At 52.2% G+C, this 20,779-nt stretch overlaps 8 protein-coding genes across 8 annotated transcripts; 5 read left to right on the top strand and 3 right to left on the bottom strand.

Annotated features, from left to right (window-relative positions):
* Positions 1 to 2: 2 nt before the first annotated feature.
* Positions 3 to 2,013, top strand: TAF6 (TATA-binding protein-associated factor TAF6; the record flags this gene model as incomplete). Its single annotated transcript, XM_076632004.1, has 7 exons — positions 3 to 59; positions 129 to 224; positions 288 to 531; positions 599 to 658; positions 731 to 1,020; positions 1,092 to 1,622; positions 1,687 to 2,013. 7 exons carry the CDS (start codon positions 3 to 5, stop codon positions 2,011 to 2,013), a joined length of 1,605 nt encoding a protein of 534 aa, XP_076487928.1.
* Positions 2,014 to 2,507: 494 nt separating this feature from the next.
* JCM6883_004885 (RlpA-like double-psi beta-barrel domain-containing protein) lies at positions 2,508 to 3,884 on the top strand (the record flags this gene model as incomplete). Its single annotated transcript, XM_076632003.1, has 5 exons — positions 2,508 to 2,855; positions 2,967 to 3,048; positions 3,112 to 3,163; positions 3,254 to 3,574; positions 3,692 to 3,884. The coding sequence occupies 5 exons, from the start codon at positions 2,508 to 2,510 to the stop codon at positions 3,882 to 3,884; spliced, it is 996 nt and encodes a 331-aa protein (XP_076487927.1).
* A 1,496-nt stretch (positions 3,885 to 5,380) lies between these two features.
* On the top strand, positions 5,381 to 7,814 carry JCM6883_004884 (uncharacterized protein; the record flags this gene model as incomplete). Its single annotated transcript, XM_076632002.1, has 3 exons — positions 5,381 to 5,649; positions 5,712 to 6,947; positions 7,016 to 7,814. 3 exons carry the CDS (start codon positions 5,381 to 5,383, stop codon positions 7,812 to 7,814), a joined length of 2,304 nt encoding a protein of 767 aa, XP_076487926.1.
* A 699-nt stretch (positions 7,815 to 8,513) lies between these two features.
* JCM6883_004883 (uncharacterized protein) lies at positions 8,514 to 12,122 on the bottom strand (the record flags this gene model as incomplete). The annotated part of the gene is made up of 6 exons (XM_076632001.1): positions 8,514 to 8,634; positions 8,711 to 9,168; positions 9,248 to 9,820; positions 9,900 to 11,250; positions 11,323 to 11,782; positions 11,864 to 12,122. The coding sequence occupies 6 exons, from the start codon at positions 12,120 to 12,122 to the stop codon at positions 8,514 to 8,516; spliced, it is 3,222 nt and encodes a 1,073-aa protein (XP_076487925.1).
* A 754-nt stretch (positions 12,123 to 12,876) lies between these two features.
* Positions 12,877 to 15,091, bottom strand: JCM6883_004882 (uncharacterized protein; the record flags this gene model as incomplete). Its single annotated transcript, XM_076632000.1, has 11 exons — positions 12,877 to 12,900; positions 12,960 to 13,476; positions 13,536 to 13,571; positions 13,654 to 13,846; positions 13,938 to 14,000; positions 14,071 to 14,462; positions 14,522 to 14,626; positions 14,692 to 14,761; positions 14,830 to 14,912; positions 14,983 to 15,015; positions 15,078 to 15,091. The coding sequence occupies 11 exons, from the start codon at positions 15,089 to 15,091 to the stop codon at positions 12,877 to 12,879; spliced, it is 1,530 nt and encodes a 509-aa protein (XP_076487924.1).
* A 212-nt stretch (positions 15,092 to 15,303) lies between these two features.
* JCM6883_004881 (uncharacterized protein) lies at positions 15,304 to 16,363 on the top strand (the record flags this gene model as incomplete). Its single annotated transcript, XM_076631999.1, has 2 exons — positions 15,304 to 15,594; positions 15,659 to 16,363. 2 exons carry the CDS (start codon positions 15,304 to 15,306, stop codon positions 16,361 to 16,363), a joined length of 996 nt encoding a protein of 331 aa, XP_076487923.1.
* A 108-nt stretch (positions 16,364 to 16,471) lies between these two features.
* JCM6883_004880 (uncharacterized protein) lies at positions 16,472 to 18,450 on the bottom strand (the record flags this gene model as incomplete). The annotated part of the gene is made up of 8 exons (XM_076631998.1): positions 16,472 to 16,863; positions 16,933 to 17,022; positions 17,102 to 17,261; positions 17,324 to 17,502; positions 17,566 to 17,660; positions 17,739 to 17,852; positions 17,922 to 18,091; positions 18,157 to 18,450. 8 exons carry the CDS (start codon positions 18,448 to 18,450, stop codon positions 16,472 to 16,474), a joined length of 1,494 nt encoding a protein of 497 aa, XP_076487922.1.
* Positions 18,451 to 18,558: 108 nt separating this feature from the next.
* JCM6883_004879 (uncharacterized protein) lies at positions 18,559 to 18,981 on the top strand (the record flags this gene model as incomplete). The annotated part of the gene is made up of 2 exons (XM_076631997.1): positions 18,559 to 18,768; positions 18,835 to 18,981. 2 exons carry the CDS (start codon positions 18,559 to 18,561, stop codon positions 18,979 to 18,981), a joined length of 357 nt encoding a protein of 118 aa, XP_076487921.1.
* Between the last annotated feature and the right edge of the window lie 1,798 nt (positions 18,982 to 20,779).

Raw genomic sequence — 20,779 nt, 5'->3', positions numbered from 1 at the left:
GTATGGCTAGACCATCAGCAACTACAGTAAGCGGAGTATGGAAGAAGGATTCAGTCAGAGTGAGTCCTGCTCTCTGCTCCTCTCGTTCATCTCTCCCCCGCTGATTCGGCTCGTCTTCTCGACGGTAGGACGTGGCAGAGACGTTGGGGATTGCGAATTTGTCTGAAGAAGTAGCAGCGGCATTAGCAGGCGACGTAGAATACAGATTATGGGAGTTGATCGAGGTCAGTTCTCGCTCGTTCTTTCCTGGCTATCTCTCAGGACTGACTCAATACGCTCCATTGTAGGAATCGATCAAATTCATGAGACATTCCCGACGGACGCGGCTCAAGGTCGAAGACGTCGACCATGCGCTAAAAGTTCGCAACCTTGAACCGCTTTGGGGTTTCACTTCAACTACTCAGCATTTACCATTCAAGAAGACGATCACGCCGAGTGGAACGGTGTATCATGTAGAGGATGAGGAGGTTGATCTGACAAAGGTCTTGAAAACGGAACTGCCGTCCGTTCCGAGAGATATTTCGTTTACTGGTGAGCTCCTCTCTCCGGTTCCCCGACTTACAGAGGCACGAAAACTGACTCGATGCGTCATATATAGCTCATTGGCTAGCTATAGAAGGAGTACAACCTCTGATTAAAGAGAACCCGACTCCAGCAGGTAAATCATTTCTCGTTACTCTCTCCTCTCCTCAGACCCAGCTCACCCAGGCCTCGTCTTCATCGATCGTAGAACTCGCCAAATTCGCACCGAAACCTACTTCAGCCTCTCTCATCTCCTCATCCGCCGCCTCTCAACACCCGAACTCTTCCATCACTCCACTCGTCAAACACGTTTTGTCTCGAGAATTGCAACTCTACTTCACCCGTCTAACCGAAGCGCTCGGGAATGGAGCAACAAGCAATGGACCGAATAGTGGAAGCTCTTCGACACAGGTTAGGGAAGCGGCGTTGGGAAGTGTGAGGAATGATCCAGGTTTACACCAATTGGTTCCTTACTTGATCGCTTGGGGCGGTGAACAAGTGAGTCACTACTGCCTCTTCCTTTAACTTGTAAGTGATAAGACGCTCACGCTTTCGATGGCTCGTCTCAGATCGCCAACCATTTAGACGATCTCCCCTCACTCCAACGCGCTCTCGACCTCTTCCACGCGATGCTCGAGAACCCAACCCTCTTTGTCGAACCCTACCTCCACCAACTCACCCCTCCAATCCTGACCTGCCTCCTCACTTCGTCTCTCCCATCTCCTGCATCTCGCGACGTCTACCCCTCTCCACCTACGATCCGTACCCTCGCCGCGAGTCTACTCCACCTCGTCCTCGAACGACACAGTTACGCGTACCCGAGCTTGTTACCGAGGATCACGAAAACTCTGTTACGAGGTTTAGCTGGGGAAAATCGAGGATTAGGGTCGAGATGGGGTGCAGCTCGAGGGTTGAGTGGGATCGTAGTAGGAAGAGTAGGGACGGAACCTTCTTCGGGAACGTTGAATGGAGGACAAGGGGGAGGGAATCGAGCGATCAGGGATTGGATCGGGAATGGATTGAAAACTATTGGGGAATTGATCGCGACAGAAGAGGAGAGTTATGAGGGAGAGCGGGAGGAAGTCGTTAGAGAGATCTATGTGAGTTCACTTCCATCGTTTATTTGTCTGACGGGATAAGCTGACAAAGAGAGCGATTTTGCAGAACGTTTTGCGAGCTTCTCTGCTACCCCAACCCACTTCAGCTTCATCGACCCCTCCACCGCTACTACAAGAATTGGAAGAAAAGTACGGCAAAGTATTCGGCGCGAAAATCATGGAAATGTGGGAAAGAGGTGGAAAAGAAATTTGGGAAACCGTCAATCAAGGTCCCTCCGCTACGGCTGGGTCTGCGGAAACGAACGCAGTAGGGAAGAGTGATGATATGGCACCCGAGGACGAGGAAGATGATGACGACGAAGAGGATGCAGAGGGAGAGGGAGAGGGAGATGGAGGAACTGAAACGAGGGAAGGTAGTGCGATGGAAGAATGAACGAATCCTACCAGTTCAACACTTGTCAGACTCTCGCATGCTGTATCGAGCGAACGAGAGAGCTTTAAACGCGCGTTACACGTTACAAAGGATCAGAATAAACAAAGGGAGGCAACCGCCCTACAGGGACGAGATTGAGTGCGAGGGTGGGAGAGCTGAAGAGCAAGAGTTAAGAGTTCAAAGCGAGTAATGGCCGTGATTTCGATTCCAACTGAACGAAATGAATTGCAGAGAAAGTGATCGGGCGTTTCAAGCGAAGGCGAAGTGTTTTCAGACTCCCTCTTCACACGCTCCCCCTCGATCTCGCCCGACTCTTACCTCGACTGCTAGTTACTCCTTAACCAGAGTATCTACATCGCCCACACTCGTTTAACCACCTTCTACCCCTCGCGACTCGTTCTTCTCAACGGTTCTCCTACCCCCTTGTTTAGACTCGGCCCTCCTACTCCCTCTCCTCCTTCAACTCCAACGCATACGAGCAGACAGAAGACACGATGAAATCAGCATCGCTATACACCTTGGCGGCAGTCGGTACCCTCTTGACGAGTTTACCTAGTTCAACGATCGCATCTTCTTCTCATCATCAACAAGGATCTCTCGCATCGGCCCATCATCGAAGATTCCACCACAAGCAACAATCTTTAGTAGAACGCAACCCGGTATCACCCATCGATCAAGAGGCAGAGATTATCGCAGAGGGAGAAGGAGAAACATCTCTCGCCGTTCGAGATTCAGACGAGTCGAAGCAGTTGTTGGTCAAGCGAGGTGGATACAATGGCAGAGCTACATTCTTTGAGCCTGGATTGGGAGCTTGTGGAACGTATTCCGGCGCATCAGATTATGTAGGTCCTCCTCCCCCTTCTCTCTGATTTTTCATTCAACATTTTTCCCGCGCGTGGAAAAAAGAAGACGAGAAGTTTTGACTGACCGCTTTCTCGTTCAAATTGATATAGATGGTTGCGTTGAACCAAGCACAATATGGTGATTTGGGAGCAGTTTCACCTTGGTGTTTCCAAACTATTACGATCACTTACGGTTAGTTTTCAATTTGCTTTTTCTCCGCCTGATCTCAACTAACTCGACTTTTCCGCTCTCTAGGCGGTAAGAGTGCGCAAGCACAAGTCCTCGATGCCTGTCCAGGTTGCCCTTAGTTTGTCAAATTCACTCTTCACTGTCGACCGAAAGTCGGAAAACTGATTCCGACCCTTTCCCGCGTTCTCTCTCTCTTCCTCTTCCACAGCGGTGGACTCGATATGTCTCCTGGATTGTTCAAGCATTTCGCAGACGAATCTGTCGGAGTCATCTACGTTTCCTGGTACGGAGGAGGATCCTCTGGAGAAAGTGAGCAAACTACGAAGGAAAAGACGACAACGACAACGACGACGACTTGGCAAGCTCCTACTACCACTTGGCAACCTCCCACGTCGAGCTGGAAACCTCCCACGTCGACTTGGGAAGCTCCTTCGTCGACCACGACGACCAGTACCTGGTCCCCTCCTCCTTCGACCAAGGAATCTTCTTCTTCTTCGACCACCAGCACAACTTCCTCGACGACTACCAAGTGAGTTCGCGTTCTCTTGTAGAAACTCGTTGAACTTGAGCTAACTTGTTTCGCTCGAATTTTCTCCCTTACCCCTCTTTTTCTTCAATTCCTTTGAAGCGATTCAACCTCGACCAGTTCGACCACTTCGATGGACTCGTCAAGTTCATCGTCCTCGTCTTCATCTTCCTCCTCGAGTGCGGTCTCGGCAAGCAGTTCAGCGGGAATGTCATCGGTCGCGATCGGTGGAAACCTCGATTCGATCTCTCAACTCGTGATCGCGATGGGTAACGTCGCAGGTGCTGCCGTAGCGAACCCCAACAACGCTTAATCGCCCGACTTTCCTCTCCCTTCCTCTCTCCCGTCTGTGCTTATCCTTCTCCAATCTTCCCGAATCCTTCGAAAGGATATTCGTCCCTCTTTTCATTCTTCGCCGTGTCCATTGCCTCTCTTTCTCGATACCCCTTTTCTCCTCCGGACCTGTTTCGCGCCGCACCTTTCCATTTTTCATATCATTTCTTTTCGCTGGCTGCGTCAGGTTCCTCCCCTCTCCCTTCTCTCTCTCTATAACGCCATTCCTCGTCATCTATTTTGTTCGACAGCATACCCCTTGACTTACGCTTATCATCTTTCTCATTCTCTTTCCCCTTTTTTTCAACGGAATGTTCAACAAAGTCTGATCGAACCTTTTCCCCATCTCTCATCTCGTTTCATTCGGGCTTGAGCCTCTCTTCAGTACGATCTGGCTTCGTTCGGCTCTGACTGGGTGCCAAGTGAGTGGTAACAGCGAAGAGTGCTCGACGGAGACGAGGGGGGTTGCCACGAAGTCGAAACCTCGCAAATCGACTCTTGTTCGATCTCTCGCAAAAGTTGAATGATACACATGACTCGCCGCACACGATTTAGCGCAAGTGTTCGAGACGAGACGAGGCGACTGCAGTACGATCCTCGAGATCCGGTTTCACCTTTGAGCTTCAGCGGAACGGCCCTTCGCCTGGGCGACGCTCGAGTTGCGACGCTGCAGACTGCAGGGCACACACCGTTCGAAGATCATTGCGTGGATCAACCCCGCACGTTTCTTCCACACCGAACAATGTCAAAACGGCGAAGAAAAGGTTTTCGCAACGAGCTGCATTCGAGAGCAGAAGGGTGTTCCTGTACATCCGAGTTCGCCTGTGCGGAAGGTCGTGTTCTCTCGATAGAAAACCTTTCAAAGCGCTCGCGTAGAATCGCACGGGTTGAGGCTGGCGAGACGGAACATTCGAGAATGGACGAGCTTGACGCGAGGCGGAAAAGGAAAAAGGAAAATCGACTGTCTCGCCTCTCGCCTCTGCGCGCGCGCGTTGGTAGTGCCGATCCTCTCATCTCGACGCCGTACTGTAGCAAGCGACAACGAGGACGACTCTCATTCAGCGAAGAAGACCGTTCACTCGAAGAAATCTGACTCGGAGCGACTTGCAAGTGTTCTTTCATTATCGAAACTCGCAAATCGCAGAGCTCCAGGAAGGGAGAAGTCAATCGATATCGGGCTAAAGCGAAGAAGAAGTTCGAAGCGGGAAAATGCGAGGAACAACGAATTTCAGGGGAGGAACAACACGATTGGCCAATCTGCTCTCCCCTTCGACCGAAAGTGGTACCTGCCTACCTACAGGATTCGATAGATCATCAAACTTTTACGACCTTCATCACCAGCACATCAACACCGCAAGACCGCCAGTAGTAGTCTCCCTCCCTCTGTTGCGTCCTCGCTCGGCGGGATCTAGATCTCCTTCTCGTCCTCGATCAGCCGTCCCACCTTCTCCACCATCTCTAGGATCAAGTAGCAGGATGGAAACATTACCGAATGTTCTGCAACCACCGCCAAACTCGAATCCACCTCTAGCCGCTCACTCTTCCCTTCTGTCTCACTCTTCAGACTCGAACTCGAATGTCGCCGAATCGATACCTCGCCCCGCTCCCGTAGCTTCGACTTCGAAAGAACCGGCGGAAGAGACGAAACCACCGAAGAAACAACAGTCAAAGATGTTCAGGTGCACAGGGTTCGGAGAATGCGAGATGACTTTCACTCGATCGGAACATTTGGCGAGACATGTCAGGTTGGTCCTTCACTTTCGATCTCGACGTTGTATACTTGTTTCTGACAGTACGGTATCTACAGGAAACACACGGGAGAACGACCGTTCAAGTGTCACTGTGGAAGAACTTTTTCTCGTTTGGATAACGTTCGACAACACGCTGCAACCGTTCACGCCGACCTCGAAGCAGAGAACACAAAGTGTATCGCCGACTTGGTCTCCCTACACAGTACCCTCAGTGCGTCGACGATACAGAAACAGCGGGATGCGGGAATGGTCGTTCAGGATCAAGAGAAAGAAGCTGCGAAAGCAAAACGGAAGGCAGAAGCGGCGTTGAAACCTAAGAAGGAAAAGCGGGCAACTACGGGCAAGAAGAAGGGAACAGCGGCAGAGAGAAAGGCAAAAGAACAGGCGGAGGCGGCCGAAGCGCAGGAGAGAAGGAGGAAAAAAGCAGAGGGGGAACAAGATCAACCTCAAGCTCAGTCTCAACCTCCTCCAGAGAACCTCCCCGGACCCTCCGAGAGCAAGCCTGAAGAACCGCCATATCGACTGTCCCCTGCTCCCATTCCAGCCTCTTACTCGCCGTATCCGAATGAACCACAATTTGCTCCTCCCGCTGTTCCCTCGACCTCTCAACCTCCGCCGTCGAACACGATGCCATATCCCTCCTATGGTCAACCCTCGCCTGTTCCGACGAATCAGTACGCGCCGAATCCTCCCCCGTTTGGAATTTACGGTCAATCGCAAACTCCGGCAAACACGATGGAACAGCTCTACGGCTTCGCCCCTTCTGCTACCCCTCCGATTCCTTCTCAGATCGTCCCGAATCAACCTCCCTCTCCCAATCATTCCGCCAGTTTCTACCCCTCTCATCCTCATTCAAATTCTCCTCACGTCGACCATTCTCCCGCTCGAGACCATCACCGCGAGCTTTCTTACTCGAACGACCCGAACTATTCTCAGAATGCTCCGCTGGGCTATTCGTCGGCGCCCGTCTACCCTCCGGATCAGAACAAGGTCTCTCTCCCGTCGATTTCTGCACTTCTACCGTTCTCTCGACCTGACTCTCGCGACAACTCGGCAACCAACACGGGCGCTCCAGAAGTACCTCAAGCTCAACATTCTGCTCCGCCGCCTGTCGACCCTCAAACCGCTTACTATGCGAGTCTCAATTCGAACAATTTCAATCGAGCTCCTTACGGTTACCCTTCTCAGCTCGACTACGCTTCGAACCAACAGGCGATGTATCCGACATACGATCCGTACGGGAGACCTCCTTCAGCCGGAGTGCAGAGTGAGAGAGGAGACGTTCCACCTTCGTGAGTTCCATTCCCTTGTTTGAGAGCTTTTCTCGCCTAATTCTGACCCCTCCCCTACATCATCTCAGGCTATCGAACGGATCATCGTCTACGGCCTCGTCATCTTTCCCTGCCGACTCTCCTTCGAATCCGTCCCATTTCCCTGATCAATTTTCGCAACCTCCTTCGGCTCAGTACAATCAATCGCAGTACGCGCAGAACCACTATTCTACCCACCCCTACTACAATGGAGCTTCGATGTACGCACCACCGTCGAGTTACGGTCTCTCATATCAATCACAACCGAATAACTCTTCGTCAATGGCGCCGAATTACCTCGTTCCTCCTCCTCAATCATACCCTGCTCCCTCGATTGCCTCGAGATACGGATATCCTCCGACATCGTACGGTAACTCAAACAATAGCGGCAACAACCTGTCGTCACCTCAGCAACAGCAAATGCCGATTCAGTCGTCTCACGAAGAAACAGCTCCTCGACAGACGTCTCTCTACGCGCCTCAACCTCTCCCTCCCCATCAGGTCGGATCCTACGTGCCGCCTCACTCCCATTCACTTTCTCATTCGCATTCTCGAGAACATTCGAGTCGATCTTCGATGGCTTCTCCCGCCCCAATGTGGGCGCCTCCTCCCCCTCCGCAAGGACACTCTGCGTCTCACATGAACGGTTACGGAGGTTTCCAACAGCATCATCCATCGAATGGAATGTTTGCTGGTCCGACTTTACTGCCGAAGCGGGAGCGGGAAGAGGACTCGTACTCTCAAGCAGTCGAAAATAAGAGACGAGCTCTATACGACGATAACTCTCTTTCGGAATCGTATTACCACCATCAGCAACATCCTGGATTCCCTCTCAAAGGTGGACGCTAGGAACTTCTCGACCTCGACCTCGGAAACCGTAAATATCTCTCGTTTTCGCAACCTATCGATTTGTTCAGTCGGAATCGTCTTTCCCTTCCTTCGATCCTCGTCCTTGCCTCTTTGTCTTCACTCGTTGTTCATCGCTCTCTCCACGAACTGACTTCTGTCTGTTTTGTGCTCTCTACTGTTTTTACTCTTCCTGTCTGTCTCTCTGTTTGCCCTCTCCATGTTGTGTACTCGTTTTGTGCGTTGGTACTCTCCGTCTCGTCGTAAAGTCTTGGTTCTCTCGGTTCGTCTCCTTCGTTCGAGTTGAGAGCAGAATCGTTGTTGTCGACCTTTGATGCCTCGAAAAGTCAAGTTCACCTCGTCCATGCTCGCTGTTCCATGCCAACTCCCACGCCTGAGAGCCGTGTCTGAACGAAGCTAGCACGCCCTCGCGGTACTGGAAAGGAGAGATTCGAACCTTTTCGCGCGTTGGTTTCCTTACGCTGTTCTCTCTCTCGGCTCTCTTTTACCCTCTCGGAAGCCAGATCGAAACGACAGCCGACGATGGTGTGAGAAACGCTGAAAGCATAAAAATTTAGAGGTAGAAGACAAGGTTACAACGGCTCTAAAGGTAGGAGAGAATGGGGAAAAGACAGAAAGGTGATGATGCGAAGGAGAGAGAGAAGACGACAATGAACAACGAAGAATTAGTTGGCGAGGAGCTTAGAAGGCGTCATCCTCTCCGTCGGAAGCGAGACCGAGCTTCTTTCGGGCCATTCGCTCCTTCTTGGCCTTTCGGGCCTCGGAGGAGGTAAGCTTCTTGACCTTCTTGGGAGCGTCAATCCTAGAGAGAGAGAGCGGAAAGAGGTCAGCAAGGTGAAGGAGGGGAAACGAAAAGAAGAGAGAAAGTTGAAACTCACTTGTTACCCATAGCATCGAAGACATCCTCTTCCTCATCCTTCTTTGTGTCGATACGAGGTCCAGATCCTTGTCCTTCAACCCAGTTGTGACCAGAGGCGGTAAGGTGACCGTCTCGCATGGCCCAAACTTCGGTACAGATCGACTCGGAGAACTCTCGGTTGTGAGTAATGACGAGAACTCCTCCCTCGAACGTCTTGAGGGCAGAGATGAGTGCGGCGAGGGATTCACGATCGAGATAGTTGGTAGGTTCGTCGAGAATGACGACGTGAGGTCGTCGCCAAGTAGCGGCAGCGAGAACGACCTTGACCTTTTGTCCTCCAGAAAGACCACGCATAGTGTTGTGGGTGGTGAACTCGGGCTCGAGACCGAAGTCGACGAAGTGAGCTTCGATTTCCTTTCGGACGAGGGGTCGGAGGAGACCAGCCTTTTGAGCCTCTCGGGAGTCGACTTCCATAACCTAGATTAACGAGTTCAGTTGAGGGCGAGTCAGCGACAGTTCTACACGAAAGGGGCAAAGAGTGAAAGAGTAAACTAACCTTCTTCTCGAATCCACGACGGATAAGCTCATCACGAGGAAGCCACATGTTCTCGGACGAAGAGAGACCCTTGAAGGTACACTCGTACTCGAACGATTGCTTGAGCTTCTTTCGGTTGGTGACCTCGTCGATCGTTCGCTTGACGCCCTCGACAACGACGACGGCACCTTCCTTCATCTTCTTCTCCTCCTCCTCGGAGAGTTTTCGGTTACCCTTGGCGAGTTCTTCGAGATCCTCACCGGTTTGGTAACGTTGAAGCATGTATTGGAGAGGAGTCAAGTCGAGGTGGTGATCGATGTGGTGGAAAGCGTGTTGAGCGACGTATCCGATAACCAAGTTGGGGTGTTTCCAGACTTCTCCTCCCTTGTTGGGTTCGGTCTCTCCGACGAGAAGCTTGACGAGAGTCGACTTTCCGGATCCGTTGGGTCCGAGAACGGCGACACGGGAAGAGAGCGAGACTTGGAGCGAGATGTCGTAGAGTTGTTGAACGGGCGAAGTGGGGTATTGGAAAGCGACGTGACGCATCTTCATGAGCGACTTCTCCTTGGTCTTGACACCATCGAGAAGAGGAGGCTAAAAGAAGGGAACGATCGAGAGAGAGAGAGTCAGTTTTCGAGAATTCTATTGGAGAGCTCGAGAAGAAAAGGCTCACGTTGGGGAAAGTGAAGTTGTAGTCCTCGAGAGGGTTGAGCTCGTAGTAAGCCTTGGCCTCGGGAACGAACTTGACGAATTGGTCGAGGTTACCGGGGTATCGCTTGACCTTGAACTTGTTCAAGTGGAGAATGTCGGTACAAACGTTGTTGAGGAATCCAGAGTCGTGCGAGACGATGATCGAAGTGCAGGTCTTGAGCGAGCAGAGGTAGTTCTCGAGCCAGGCGACGTTGAGGACATCCAAGTGGTTCGTAGGTTCATCGAGGAGAAGGATATCGGCTTCGAAGAGGATAGCACGAGCGAGGGCGAGCTTCATCTTCCATCCTCCGGAGAGCGAACCGATAGCGGCTTCTTGACGTTCACGGGTGAAACCGACAGTCTCGAGAACTTCTCGGCATTGCTCCTCGTTCTTGAGGATACGCTTGTCCTTGACGACGAACGAGATGATCGAGTTCTCAGTCTCGTCTCCGTCGACATCGTGCTCGACGTAGAAAGTTCGGACCTCATCGGGCGAGGGGAAACCTTCGACTTGACCGTTGTCGATGGCGCGCATGAGGGTCGACTTTCCGGATCCGTTTCGTCCACAGAGTCCGTATCGGTGACCACGCTTCAATCGGAGAGTAGCGGTGTTGAGAAGAATCTTGGCACCGTAAGCGAGCGAGAAGGTACAGTTGCAGAGATCTTCTCCCTCCTCCTCATCGGCGAAGGCCTCGACGGTCTCTCCCTCGTCGGAAGCAGACTTCTCGAGAACGTCCTTGACGACACCGATGGCGGAGTTGGCGCGGATCGAGTGAGGAAGGGCGAGGGTAACGTAAGGAACGAGAGCGGATTCCCACTCGGTAGGTTCCCAGTTTCGTGCGTTGCAGAGATGAGCGGCGAGTTGAGCGGTGTAGTCGACGAGAGGGGAGGAAGCGTCGAGGTGAGAAGCAGAGTCGACCTTCTTGATGGCGTCGAGGAGTCGGGGAGCCATCTCCTTGGGGGTGAGGTGACGAGGAGGGGGGAGGTCGGATCCGTCTCCGGAGCACTTGGCAGTGTCACGGAGGGTCTTGATCGCCTTGATGACGACACCACGAGCTTCAGGGTCACCGACGGTGTTCTCTACCTTGATGAGACCGGGAAGAAGTTTGGGGATGAAAGGTCGGATAGTGTGTTCGTTGTCGACGAGTTTGGTCATGTTGTCGATAATGACGGCGACCTTTCGGATCGTGGCGGTGAGCTTCTCGGTAAGACCTCGGGAGAGAAGAGGGGCCATGAGGGCAAGAGTAGGAGCATCGACTTCTTGAACGAAAGTGGTGGCGGCGAGAAGTTGGATCGTCTTGGGGGTCTCCTCAACGGGGTTGATGAGCGAGTTGCTAGAAACGGAAACGGGAACGAGAGTCAGTTTCTGGAAGTTGACAGCGATGAAAGAGCAGTAGAACACTCACATCAAAGCAGGAATGAACTTCTCGATATCCTTGTTCGAAACGAGGGCGCAGAGGTTGTTGAGGGTAGTTCGAGCAGCCTTCTTGACATCGGCCTTGGTGTCCCAGATAGCGTCGGTCATGGTGGGGATGATTTCGGGCATGAGACGAGCGCATTGATCAGGAGCGGAGATGACGAGTTGGTCGATGATTTGTAGGGCACCGATCTTGACTTGCCACTTTCCAGCGGTTCGGATTTGCTCGAGGAGGATGGGGAGGAAGGTCGGGACGGCCCAGGAGGTCGAGACTTGAACGACCGACTTGACAGCCGAGACGGCGGCCTCACGAACGACCTTCTCCTTGTCGGCGAAAGTTTCGGCAACGATCGTCTTCATGAGCTTCTCGTAGAAGAAAGGCTCGACGGCGTTACCGAGACCTTGCTCGGTAAGGATCGAGAGAAGGTCGAGAGCACCCTCACGAACGCCTGAGAAAGGAGAGAGGAAATCGAGATTCAGTGACAACTCCCAAAATTTCAACCGATCAATCTCGCGAGAAAGAGACTCACCAGCGTTCTTCTTGTCAGCGAGACCCTTGAGAATAGCGTCCGAGAGTCCGAGGCGAACGAAAGCGTGAGGACCTTCGAGTTTGACGAGGTCGACGAGCTCCTTAGCGGCGTCGACTCGGGAAGCGCGGTCGGACGAGGAAGAGAGGATGGTGGCAACATCGGCCTTGGCGTCCGAGTGAGCGGGAACTGAACCGTGGTCGAGTTTGATGTCCTCTTTCGAGATCTGGGGTGCGGCGGGAGCAGACATGGCAGCTGGCATAAAATGAGGGTGCCTAAGAAGAAGAGAGGGAGGGGAGGGGGCTATTTCAGGGCGTATAATTCGATTGAGCGGGTCGTATGGATCGCCAGAGGTCGAGGAGAGAGTGGTGGATGAGTCGTTAAAAAAAGGAGAAGAGGCGTCAAAGTGGCCAAGGGAAAGGGAGGGACGACGAAGGGAGGGTCAGAGTACTGTATTAGCTATCTGTATACACCCTTGCAAAGGTCGAACGGGTCAAACTTACGCGACCGAGGTATGGGTGAAGTTCAAAAGAGATTCCGAAGAATGAACGATCTTATTCGCTCAAATTCCGATTCGGTTGAAAGGAGTGCGAGTCGGGATAAGGCGACTGGCTTTTGGAGTGGAAAGTGTACAGGTAGAAGGCAAAAAGCCGGAAGTAGATGAGGGAAGGAGAGAGAGCCGGAAAGGAGCTTTTTGAATCAACTTTTTTTGGAGTTTTTTCTCTCCAGTTTTCTCGCTTTCCCGGTTCGTTGTGGCAAACCCGCTTTTCCTCGCTCTCTGCTTCGGGCTCACTGACGAGTCTGAGAACGAACTCGAGTCGGTCCGTACGCTCAAAGGTAGAACACACTGATAACATTCGCCTGTTTCGCAAAATCGCACGTTCGAGCTGTTTCTCCCACATTCCGTAGAAAGCAACCGCAGATTTAGCAGGGCAGCGATGTAGCAACACGTCGAATCCCATGCATAGTCAAAATAATCGATAAGCTGTCTCTACTTTCGAGCAAAATGCGAAATTTTAATTTGCGATTCTTGTCTCTTCCTGCAACAAGGCGAACTCCATCAGCTCCGCGCTCGTCTGAACAAGCCGATCGAACTCACTTTGACGTCTTCTCTCGCCTGAGCGATCAACGGCCGAATGATCCCCTCCCAACTCTCTTTCAGATGCCTTTCCTCCGTTTCCCGACTCCCAATCGCAACTCGAACGCATTGTTTCCCTCCTACCGAAGTCTGCGTGAGCATAATCTTGTGTTCCTCGTTCGACCTCTTCATGAACGCCGCGTTGAGTTTGTTCTCGATCTCGAGGTCGGAAGAAGGATCAAGGATTCGGAAAACGATCAAGGAGAAACTCCTCGGCGTGAATAATTCGACTCCTTCTTCAGCCTTGACGATCCTTTCGAGGTATCGAGCCAGGTTGATGAGTTTCCGTAGGTGGGAACGGAACCCGTTCGTCCCGTACGAGCGCAGAACGTACCAGATCTTGAGCGAACGGAATCGACGACCTAAGGGGATTTGCCAGTTTCGGAAATCGACTACGAGCCCGGAAGTCGCTTGGGCAGTTCGGAGATAGAAGGGTGTAACGTCGAGAGCGCTTGTTAGGAGGGCTCGATCTCGAATCCTGTACGCAAAATCGTCAGTTTGAAGGGTCGATGCTGACTAGAAAGAGAGTTGACTGACCATAGACAAGAAGCATCGAATGTTACGAGACCGCTCCTGTGAAACTCCACTCACCAGAGTCAACCCTGAAACGAACCAAGTGCGAGTTACAGACTTGTCTCGAGAGAAAGAAACTCACTTGTGCAAATTTGTGCAGAAGCTGTGCACTTCGCCTCCAGCACAGATCGCAGCGTCGTTCTTAGCCGCATTGGCGTCCTTTGCTCGAGCGTTGATTACGTCCAGATAGCATTCTTGTCGACATTCTTCGAGGGAAAGCATAACTCCGGCCCATGCAGCGTCGATGTGAAGGAATAGATCGGGATGATGAGCAGCTGCAAAGAAGAACAAAAATCAAGACCAGGTTGACTCGAATCAGAGTCGAGCAACAGAAAGCTTATAGGCAAAAGAAAATGTCAAACTGACTGACTGCCGTGATCTCGGCGATGTTGTCGATAGCGCCCGTCGAGGTAGACCCGATGGTCACGACTGAATGAGTTCACCTTATGTCAGTCTATGTCGTTCCAGAATTAACTCTAAACGAGAGAGAGAAGCTCACGCAGGATGAACGGTTTCTTTCCCTTCTCCGCCAGCTTCTTTAATTCGTCCTCGAGCGCCTCGCCCCTTAAGGACCAATTATCTTCCGCCTTCGTCGCGATCGCGACAAACTCTACGCCGAGGATCAACGCCGCTTTCGCTCCGAGCGAATGAGTTTGGTTCGTCCCGACAATGACCATTTCCGAAATTGGCGTTCCAGGATGAAGCCGTAGGTATCGTTCCCTCGCGGCGATGCACACCGTCAAGGCTGACTCTGAAGCGGAACCCATGATGATTCCTCCTCCTACTCCTCCTTCGTTCATCCAGCCCTCGTTGAAACTGAGAAGTTTCGCAACCCAATCCATGACGACGGATTCGAGTTCGGTACATGCGGGAGAACAGAGCCAGTTGAACCTAAGGTAACCAGCGTTAGTTCTCAGCGAAGAACCGCGGGGACGGCGGAGAAGACTAACCCAGGGTTCGACACAGCTCCCGTGTACATATCGGCGAGAATAGACTCATACGTCGTGTTGGCTGGAAAGTAAGCATAGAAGTTTGGGTGTTGCCAGTGCGTGATCCTAAAACGACCGAAGTGACGGGTGAGCTTTTTCATTTGTCGTTCTCGGCAGAGAAGAGCACTCGCCCTGGCATGATCACACGATCAAAGTCTTTCGCGATCTCATCCCAAGGTTGACCCTCTTCAGGGGCTTCAGCTGCAGCAGGAGCCAAGAGAGAAAGGTCAGCGAACGAGCGAAGATACGGAAAAGTGAAAACGACAAACGAGCGATCAGCTTGGCGACGTCCCCAGGCTGTACATTCGGGACGACGTCTTTGCTCTCGAGAGTCTCGAAGTAATCGCATATTCTAAGAGCAAGCGAGGAAGCTGTAAGAATGAGCCGAGGCGAGGGAGGACGAGAGAAGGAGGGGATCTGACCTGTCTACGGCGGCGTATCCCGCCTTTCGGAACCTGCGGACGATGAATCAGTGCTCGATCTCGTGTAGGTGCTGATCAAAGAGTGCTCAGCTCACTGCTCCCGGTCCATGGCAAACGAGTGTTTCAACTTTCGGGAAAGAGGGGAAAGAACTTTAAACCGTTGACGAGGCGAGCTTCGTGGGCGGGTCAACTCTAACGAAGGAGAACCGAAAGCTTCTTGTCGGAGTGCCGAAGTCGAAGGAGTCTCGAGAAGGGTGAGGGAGGAGGGAAAGAGCTGGAAGAAGTTTCCGCGAGGTTTGCTTCCCTCAACTCACCCTGATCATGGACTACGAACCTGCGATCGCCCCTCACCCTTCTTATCAACTCGAAGACAGCTCGGAAGAGTCCGACTGGGCCGAAGATGAACTCCCTGCTTCAGCTATCGAAGCTCGTCGAAACAAGATGAAGCAGTTGCCTCAAGAACCTCGTGTGCACCTCGAGGGAGACACAAGCAAGCTCAAGAAAGGAAGACAAGTGATCTATTTGGTCGGAGAAGCAGGGGAACGCATGGCTCAGGGAGTAGAGGTCCGAAATGGAGAAGAGTTCATTCAAGTTCACATCGACGGAGAACAGGTGGGTGGACGCTTCTTTATCAGCTCACCATGACCGTGAGCGCTGATAAAGTTTCACTCGACAGTACGGTGCGATTCTACCTCCTGCGACGGAAGGACGCGTAACTGTCGTTTTCCTCGCAACTTCGATTCAACTCGCCTATCTGCATCCTCTAGCCGAATTCCTCCTCGAAACTCTTGCACCTTCGTCCTCGACCATCCTGGCCTCCTACCATCTCCCCTCCTACATCCCTCCCTCGACTCCCCGTGCTTCATCAACCGCTTTCTCTTCTCGACTTCCAATCCTCTACCTCTCTTCCCCGAACCCCTCTCCAAGCTCACCTGTAGCATCGCTCCGTTCCAGTTCGACGATTGAGCCCTACCTCCCCCCGAATCTACTTCATGGACTACCTTCTTCGCTTCTCATCGTCTCTTCCATCGTCTCTCCCTCTTCTCCAACGACTCTCCTACTTCTCCCTACTTCGACTCCTCCTACACCTCTCAACGGTCCATTCTCTCTCTTGTCGCCTGTAACGCAACCGAGCGTTACAACGCTGTACGACGCCGGAGGTCCCGTCGGTCTCTCAGACCCTTCCGCTCAATTCCGTCAATTGTGTCGTGAGAAACTCGTCAAGATCAAACAAGCTCTCGGGTGGGATTGGTGGAGTGCACCCAACGTTGTCGAGGCTAGAAGTGGGAGAACCGCGACAGTAGCTGGGAAAGGATTCGAGTGGTTGGAGAAGAGTAGGAAAGCGAGGAGAAAGGAAGAGACGAGTTCAATGTTTATGTGAAAACAAGTCGTGCGTTTTCACCGTGTCTTCAAGAGTGTACAAGAGACAGTATGCGTTTAGTGGTTACAAATGATGCTTAAGTATGCTATTTTTTCTCCCACGACGTCCTCACATAACGAGTGCTTCTCCCTCCTCACTCGCATGTCCGTCCACTCCGACCGCTCTGACAGAAACCTTCGCTCCTTGACCTCCGACTCTACCGAATTCCCTCGAAAGATCCACCGCGAAATGATCCTCTTTCGTGCAATCCCAGACCTGTTGTCTCTCCTCTCCGCCTCCTTGACCCCGCACGATCACTTCATACTTGTCAGCCCACGCCGATCCCGCGAAGCATACTTGAGTCGGAGAACACTGCCACGGTTTCGAAGGACGAGTCGGGCTGGGGTGAGACGGAGCTTTGAGGGAATTGATCTTGAATGAAGCGGCTCGGATCGAGGGAACGATCGAAGCTTCTCGAGGATCGAACTCGCCATGGGCAGAGTTCTTCCAGCCCGGTACGTCTGCCAGATGCAGAGAAGAGAGTGATTCGCCTTGAGACACGTTTTCGGCAAGATAGAAAGAGAGCTTACGGTAAGACCAGATACCATCTCCTTCTCCGTGAGTCTTGTGACCTCCTCGAGATGAACGAGGTCGAAAGGACCACACCAGCGATCCAGCGCCTGTGGTAAACCGAGTACAAGATTCAGTTAACATCTTGCTGCAACAAGACAAAAGTCTGTGGGGAGGGAGAGCTCTTACCACCTGCAGCATCGATTTGCGAGAGGAACGAAGCGTAGTCCTTCTCCGAGTCGAAGAAACCGTATTCTCCCGCGATGAAGACTTTCTGGTGCTTTTTCGCGACCTCGCAGTCTTTCTTGACTCGACGGATATCGCCTGAACCGTAGTAATGGTATGATATCTGAGTGAACAGGGAACTGATGTCAGCCAAGCAGACGAGACTGAGAGAACGCTTGAGCTCACGATATCGACATCGGGACTTTCCAAAACTTCTTTCGGGTAACATCGATCAGGATCATCGTTCCTTGCGAAACTACCATCCATGACGAGCATGTTCGGAGCACGGGACTTGAGGTGTCGAGCGATCGTGAGCGTCCATTCGGCGGGAGCGGGTCTCATTCCTTGGTGGTTCATCTCGTTCCCTGTCGAGGCCAAGGCATCAACTTCGCGTCTGTTCAGCGTAAAGTTGATGCGATTGCACTCACCGGTCTCCCAAGCCAAAATGGTAGGATCGTCTCCATATCTTCGACTGTTGATCGAGTTTTTGCGATTCAGAAGGAAGTCGATAATGAGTTTGTACCTGTGATGAGACAAAGGGGTGAGCTCTCTTCTCTTTCAGAGCAAGGAACCCCTACGAGGTTCAGGAGGAAGAGCTTACGATTCAATCATTGTGTGATCCGTCCACCAATCGACCTTCTGTCGCGCTTCTTGAGTCGAGCCAAATCCATACCGGAACTTGATCAGATCCGCGGTCGATCCAACCCAATTTGAGCTATCGTGGTAAAAACGGCCTGATCAGAACTCTGTGCGAGAATGGAAGAGAAAAGTGAAAAGTCCTCACTCTTCGCCGGTGTCTTGATTCAAGATCGGAATGATGAGTTTAACTCCGTGTTTCGCCGCTTCAGCTAGGACGTAATCCATCTCTTGCAATCTACCCGAATCCCACTCCCAGTCGTTCCATTCTCGGTTCCAACCGTTGATGTGACCTCGTCCGATGTTCTTCGATTTGATCTGTCGCAAGCAGTCTCCCCTCAACCCCAGCCTCACAATGGCAGTCGAAAAGAGCCAGTACTCACCCGAAGAGTGTAAGTTCTCGTAACAGGAACTCCTCCAAACCCACCTGGAGCGCCAAACGTCTCCATCGTGTTCGTGACTTCGTACTGCTGATTACAGTCTCCATCCAGAAGCTCAGGAGCATTCAGACTCGCGAACCTGAAGGGCTTTCCATCTAGCAAGAGTTGGGAACCTTTTCGTTCAACGAAAGAGTTGCTCATTTGTCGTGTTCTGTCTGCTTGAGCTTGAGGTTGGGCTGAGAGGGTCTTAGGAGGAGGTAAATCGTCTGAGTGCGCTTTACTAGAAGAGCAACCCATTGGTCGAGGAGAAGAAGGGAAAAGAAGATGAAACTGCGAGTGACTCAACTGCGTCATCACCTCTCTTACTCCTTCCTCCACTTCACTGCGACTCTTGGACATCAAATCATGGTTGGCAATTCCTGGGCACTAGAAGAAGCGCGACAAGCAGTATCCGAAGTCGAGTCTTGGGGAATTGAAGCAGCTGAGATCATCGACGAATGGGAACCTACCTCGAATACAGTGATGGTCAGCGTGCTCACGCTCGAAGGGGCCGAGTACGATGCAGATTGTACGGAATCAGGTTGGAAGTTGCTCGGAGAAGTCTCTGACGATATTGTGAGTCTCTCTCCCTCTCCCTCTCTCTCTTTCTGTTTGTTGGTTCTGATCCTCCATGCAATGTAGCAAATCTACGCCGATATCAATGGAGGCAAATTCGAGAGTCTCGAACACCTACTCTTTGCTGTATCGCCCGAATTTGCGCGGAGGAGGACGGAGAGACTGGACGGAGAGACTGGACGAATTCGATGCGATCAGAGAAGCACGAGGTGAGTGGGACTCGGAGGATGACGAGTAGGATCACATCCGAGATGGAGAAGAGCAGATGCACTCCCACAAGGGATGAGGCGTGAGATGGGCCAGATCGCTCAGCTTCCGAAACTTCGCGCGGTCGATTGGTGGCTTGACCGTGAGTCTCTCCCTTAAGCTCGTTTCGCCTCACAATAAGGGCCGATCATAGTGGAACTAGGTCAGCTACGGCTCTACACCCATGGCGAGAAAACTTCGGAGGAAGTACAGCTCAAACCGTGAAGTAACTTTCAGCTCGGTGGAAAATAAGGATTTGCTACCTCGGGTCCCTCTCCCTGTAGATCTACAACAACCCTATCTTGCTATCAGACATCGGGATTCAGCTAGAGAGGGTCTTCCAACGGCAGGGTCGGTATGAGCCAACTGAGGCAGCAACCTTTTCAACTCGCACAAAGAGCAGTTCGCGTCTTCTGCTTGGACCCGTTTAATCGCTTGTCTTCTCTCTCTTGAAGTGTAAGTGATGTCTGTCGCCCTTACCACGCTTCACTGAGCTTGCCGCTGCGCGTTGGAGTCCGTTTCGCGAGAGCCCTTTCGAAAAATGCTGACCTGGTCAAGTTGTCGCTGAATTCTGACCGACTTCTGCGCAGAAGTCGGCGATTTCGCGAAACAGCCTCCAAGCTATCTCGCTCTTTTTCTTGCCGCTTCACGAGTTGACTGTGAAAGCGTCGTCTATGCGTCACTCGCGACATGATCGAGGGGGAGAGAGGACCTAGTCAGACAGCGGTGGATTCGACGACTTGCCTGGTTTCGCTCTTCCGTCAATCTCCTCGAACTTGTTCTGTCTGACATACTCTCGACTCGTGGGGCAAATGGCAATCTCACGCTGATGTTCGAGCTGCGAGCAAAAGAGGAAATTGCACCTACCTCGAGGAAACAAAAGGAAACGCTCAGCGACAGGATTGAACTGTCGACCTCTCGATGGGGCTGTTGGGATAACAGTCGAACGCTCTAACCAGCTGAGCTAGCCGAGCGAATTTGCTTGACGAAGCGAGTCAGTGGCGCAACTAGATAGAACTTACAGGCTAGAGAAGCCTCGCCGGTCTCGTTTCGACCGCCCAGGCTGACTCTGAGCCCGCACTGTGCGCGAGAGTCGGATCTAGCTGCTGCGTTGAAGCTTCTGGTCCGCTCGGACGGGAGCAGAAAGCGGGAAAGCTTGAACCGACTAGAACCCAGCGCGAGCGGAATAAGTCAGGTTCTGTTTTCCGTTCGTATTCTTCCATCACGAGCATTTGCCGCCAAAGCCTCTGGAAAGAGTGTATCGAGAGCACGAGCGACTTTGGCTCGGAGTCGGGAGTCAAAAGAACATGAAACGAGTCAATACGCTTTTTCACCTCCTGTTCTGCTTCCCTTGAGCGACCACATCTAGGGAGAAGACGCCGCCGAGAGAACCTAGAAAGGAAGGGTCCAGGGAGGACGAGAGCGACTCTCCGCCTCGAGAAGAAGAAACCGATTTTGTGAGGGGAGACTCCTCACACATTTTCTGATCCGCTGAGGAGTCTCCTCTCACAGTTTCTTCGTGGATTTGCGAGTGAAAACTTCGAGCTGCCCTTCCTGTTTCCGACTTGGTTATCATTGAAGATGCGAAGAGTTGTCCCTGGACAAAGGCGCGCATCTCAACCGGTTGGCGCGATCGGAAGGTCGACTTGGACCAGAGTCGATGCTCGAGATCTTAGTTCCCACCCTCGATTTTGTGGCGTCCTTGTAGACGCTCTGTCAGTGCAGGCATGCTCCGGACGTCTCTCGCTTTCCGGACAAAACGGAA

This window comes from Sporobolomyces salmoneus (genome assembly GCF_050403485.1).
Source record: "Sporobolomyces salmoneus JCM6883 DNA, S_salmoneus_JCM6883_v1_ctg22, whole genome shotgun sequence".
NCBI lineage: Eukaryota > Fungi > Basidiomycota > Microbotryomycetes > Sporidiobolales > Sporidiobolaceae > Sporobolomyces > Sporobolomyces salmoneus.
This window is presented reverse-complemented; position numbering and strand designations above follow the sequence as displayed.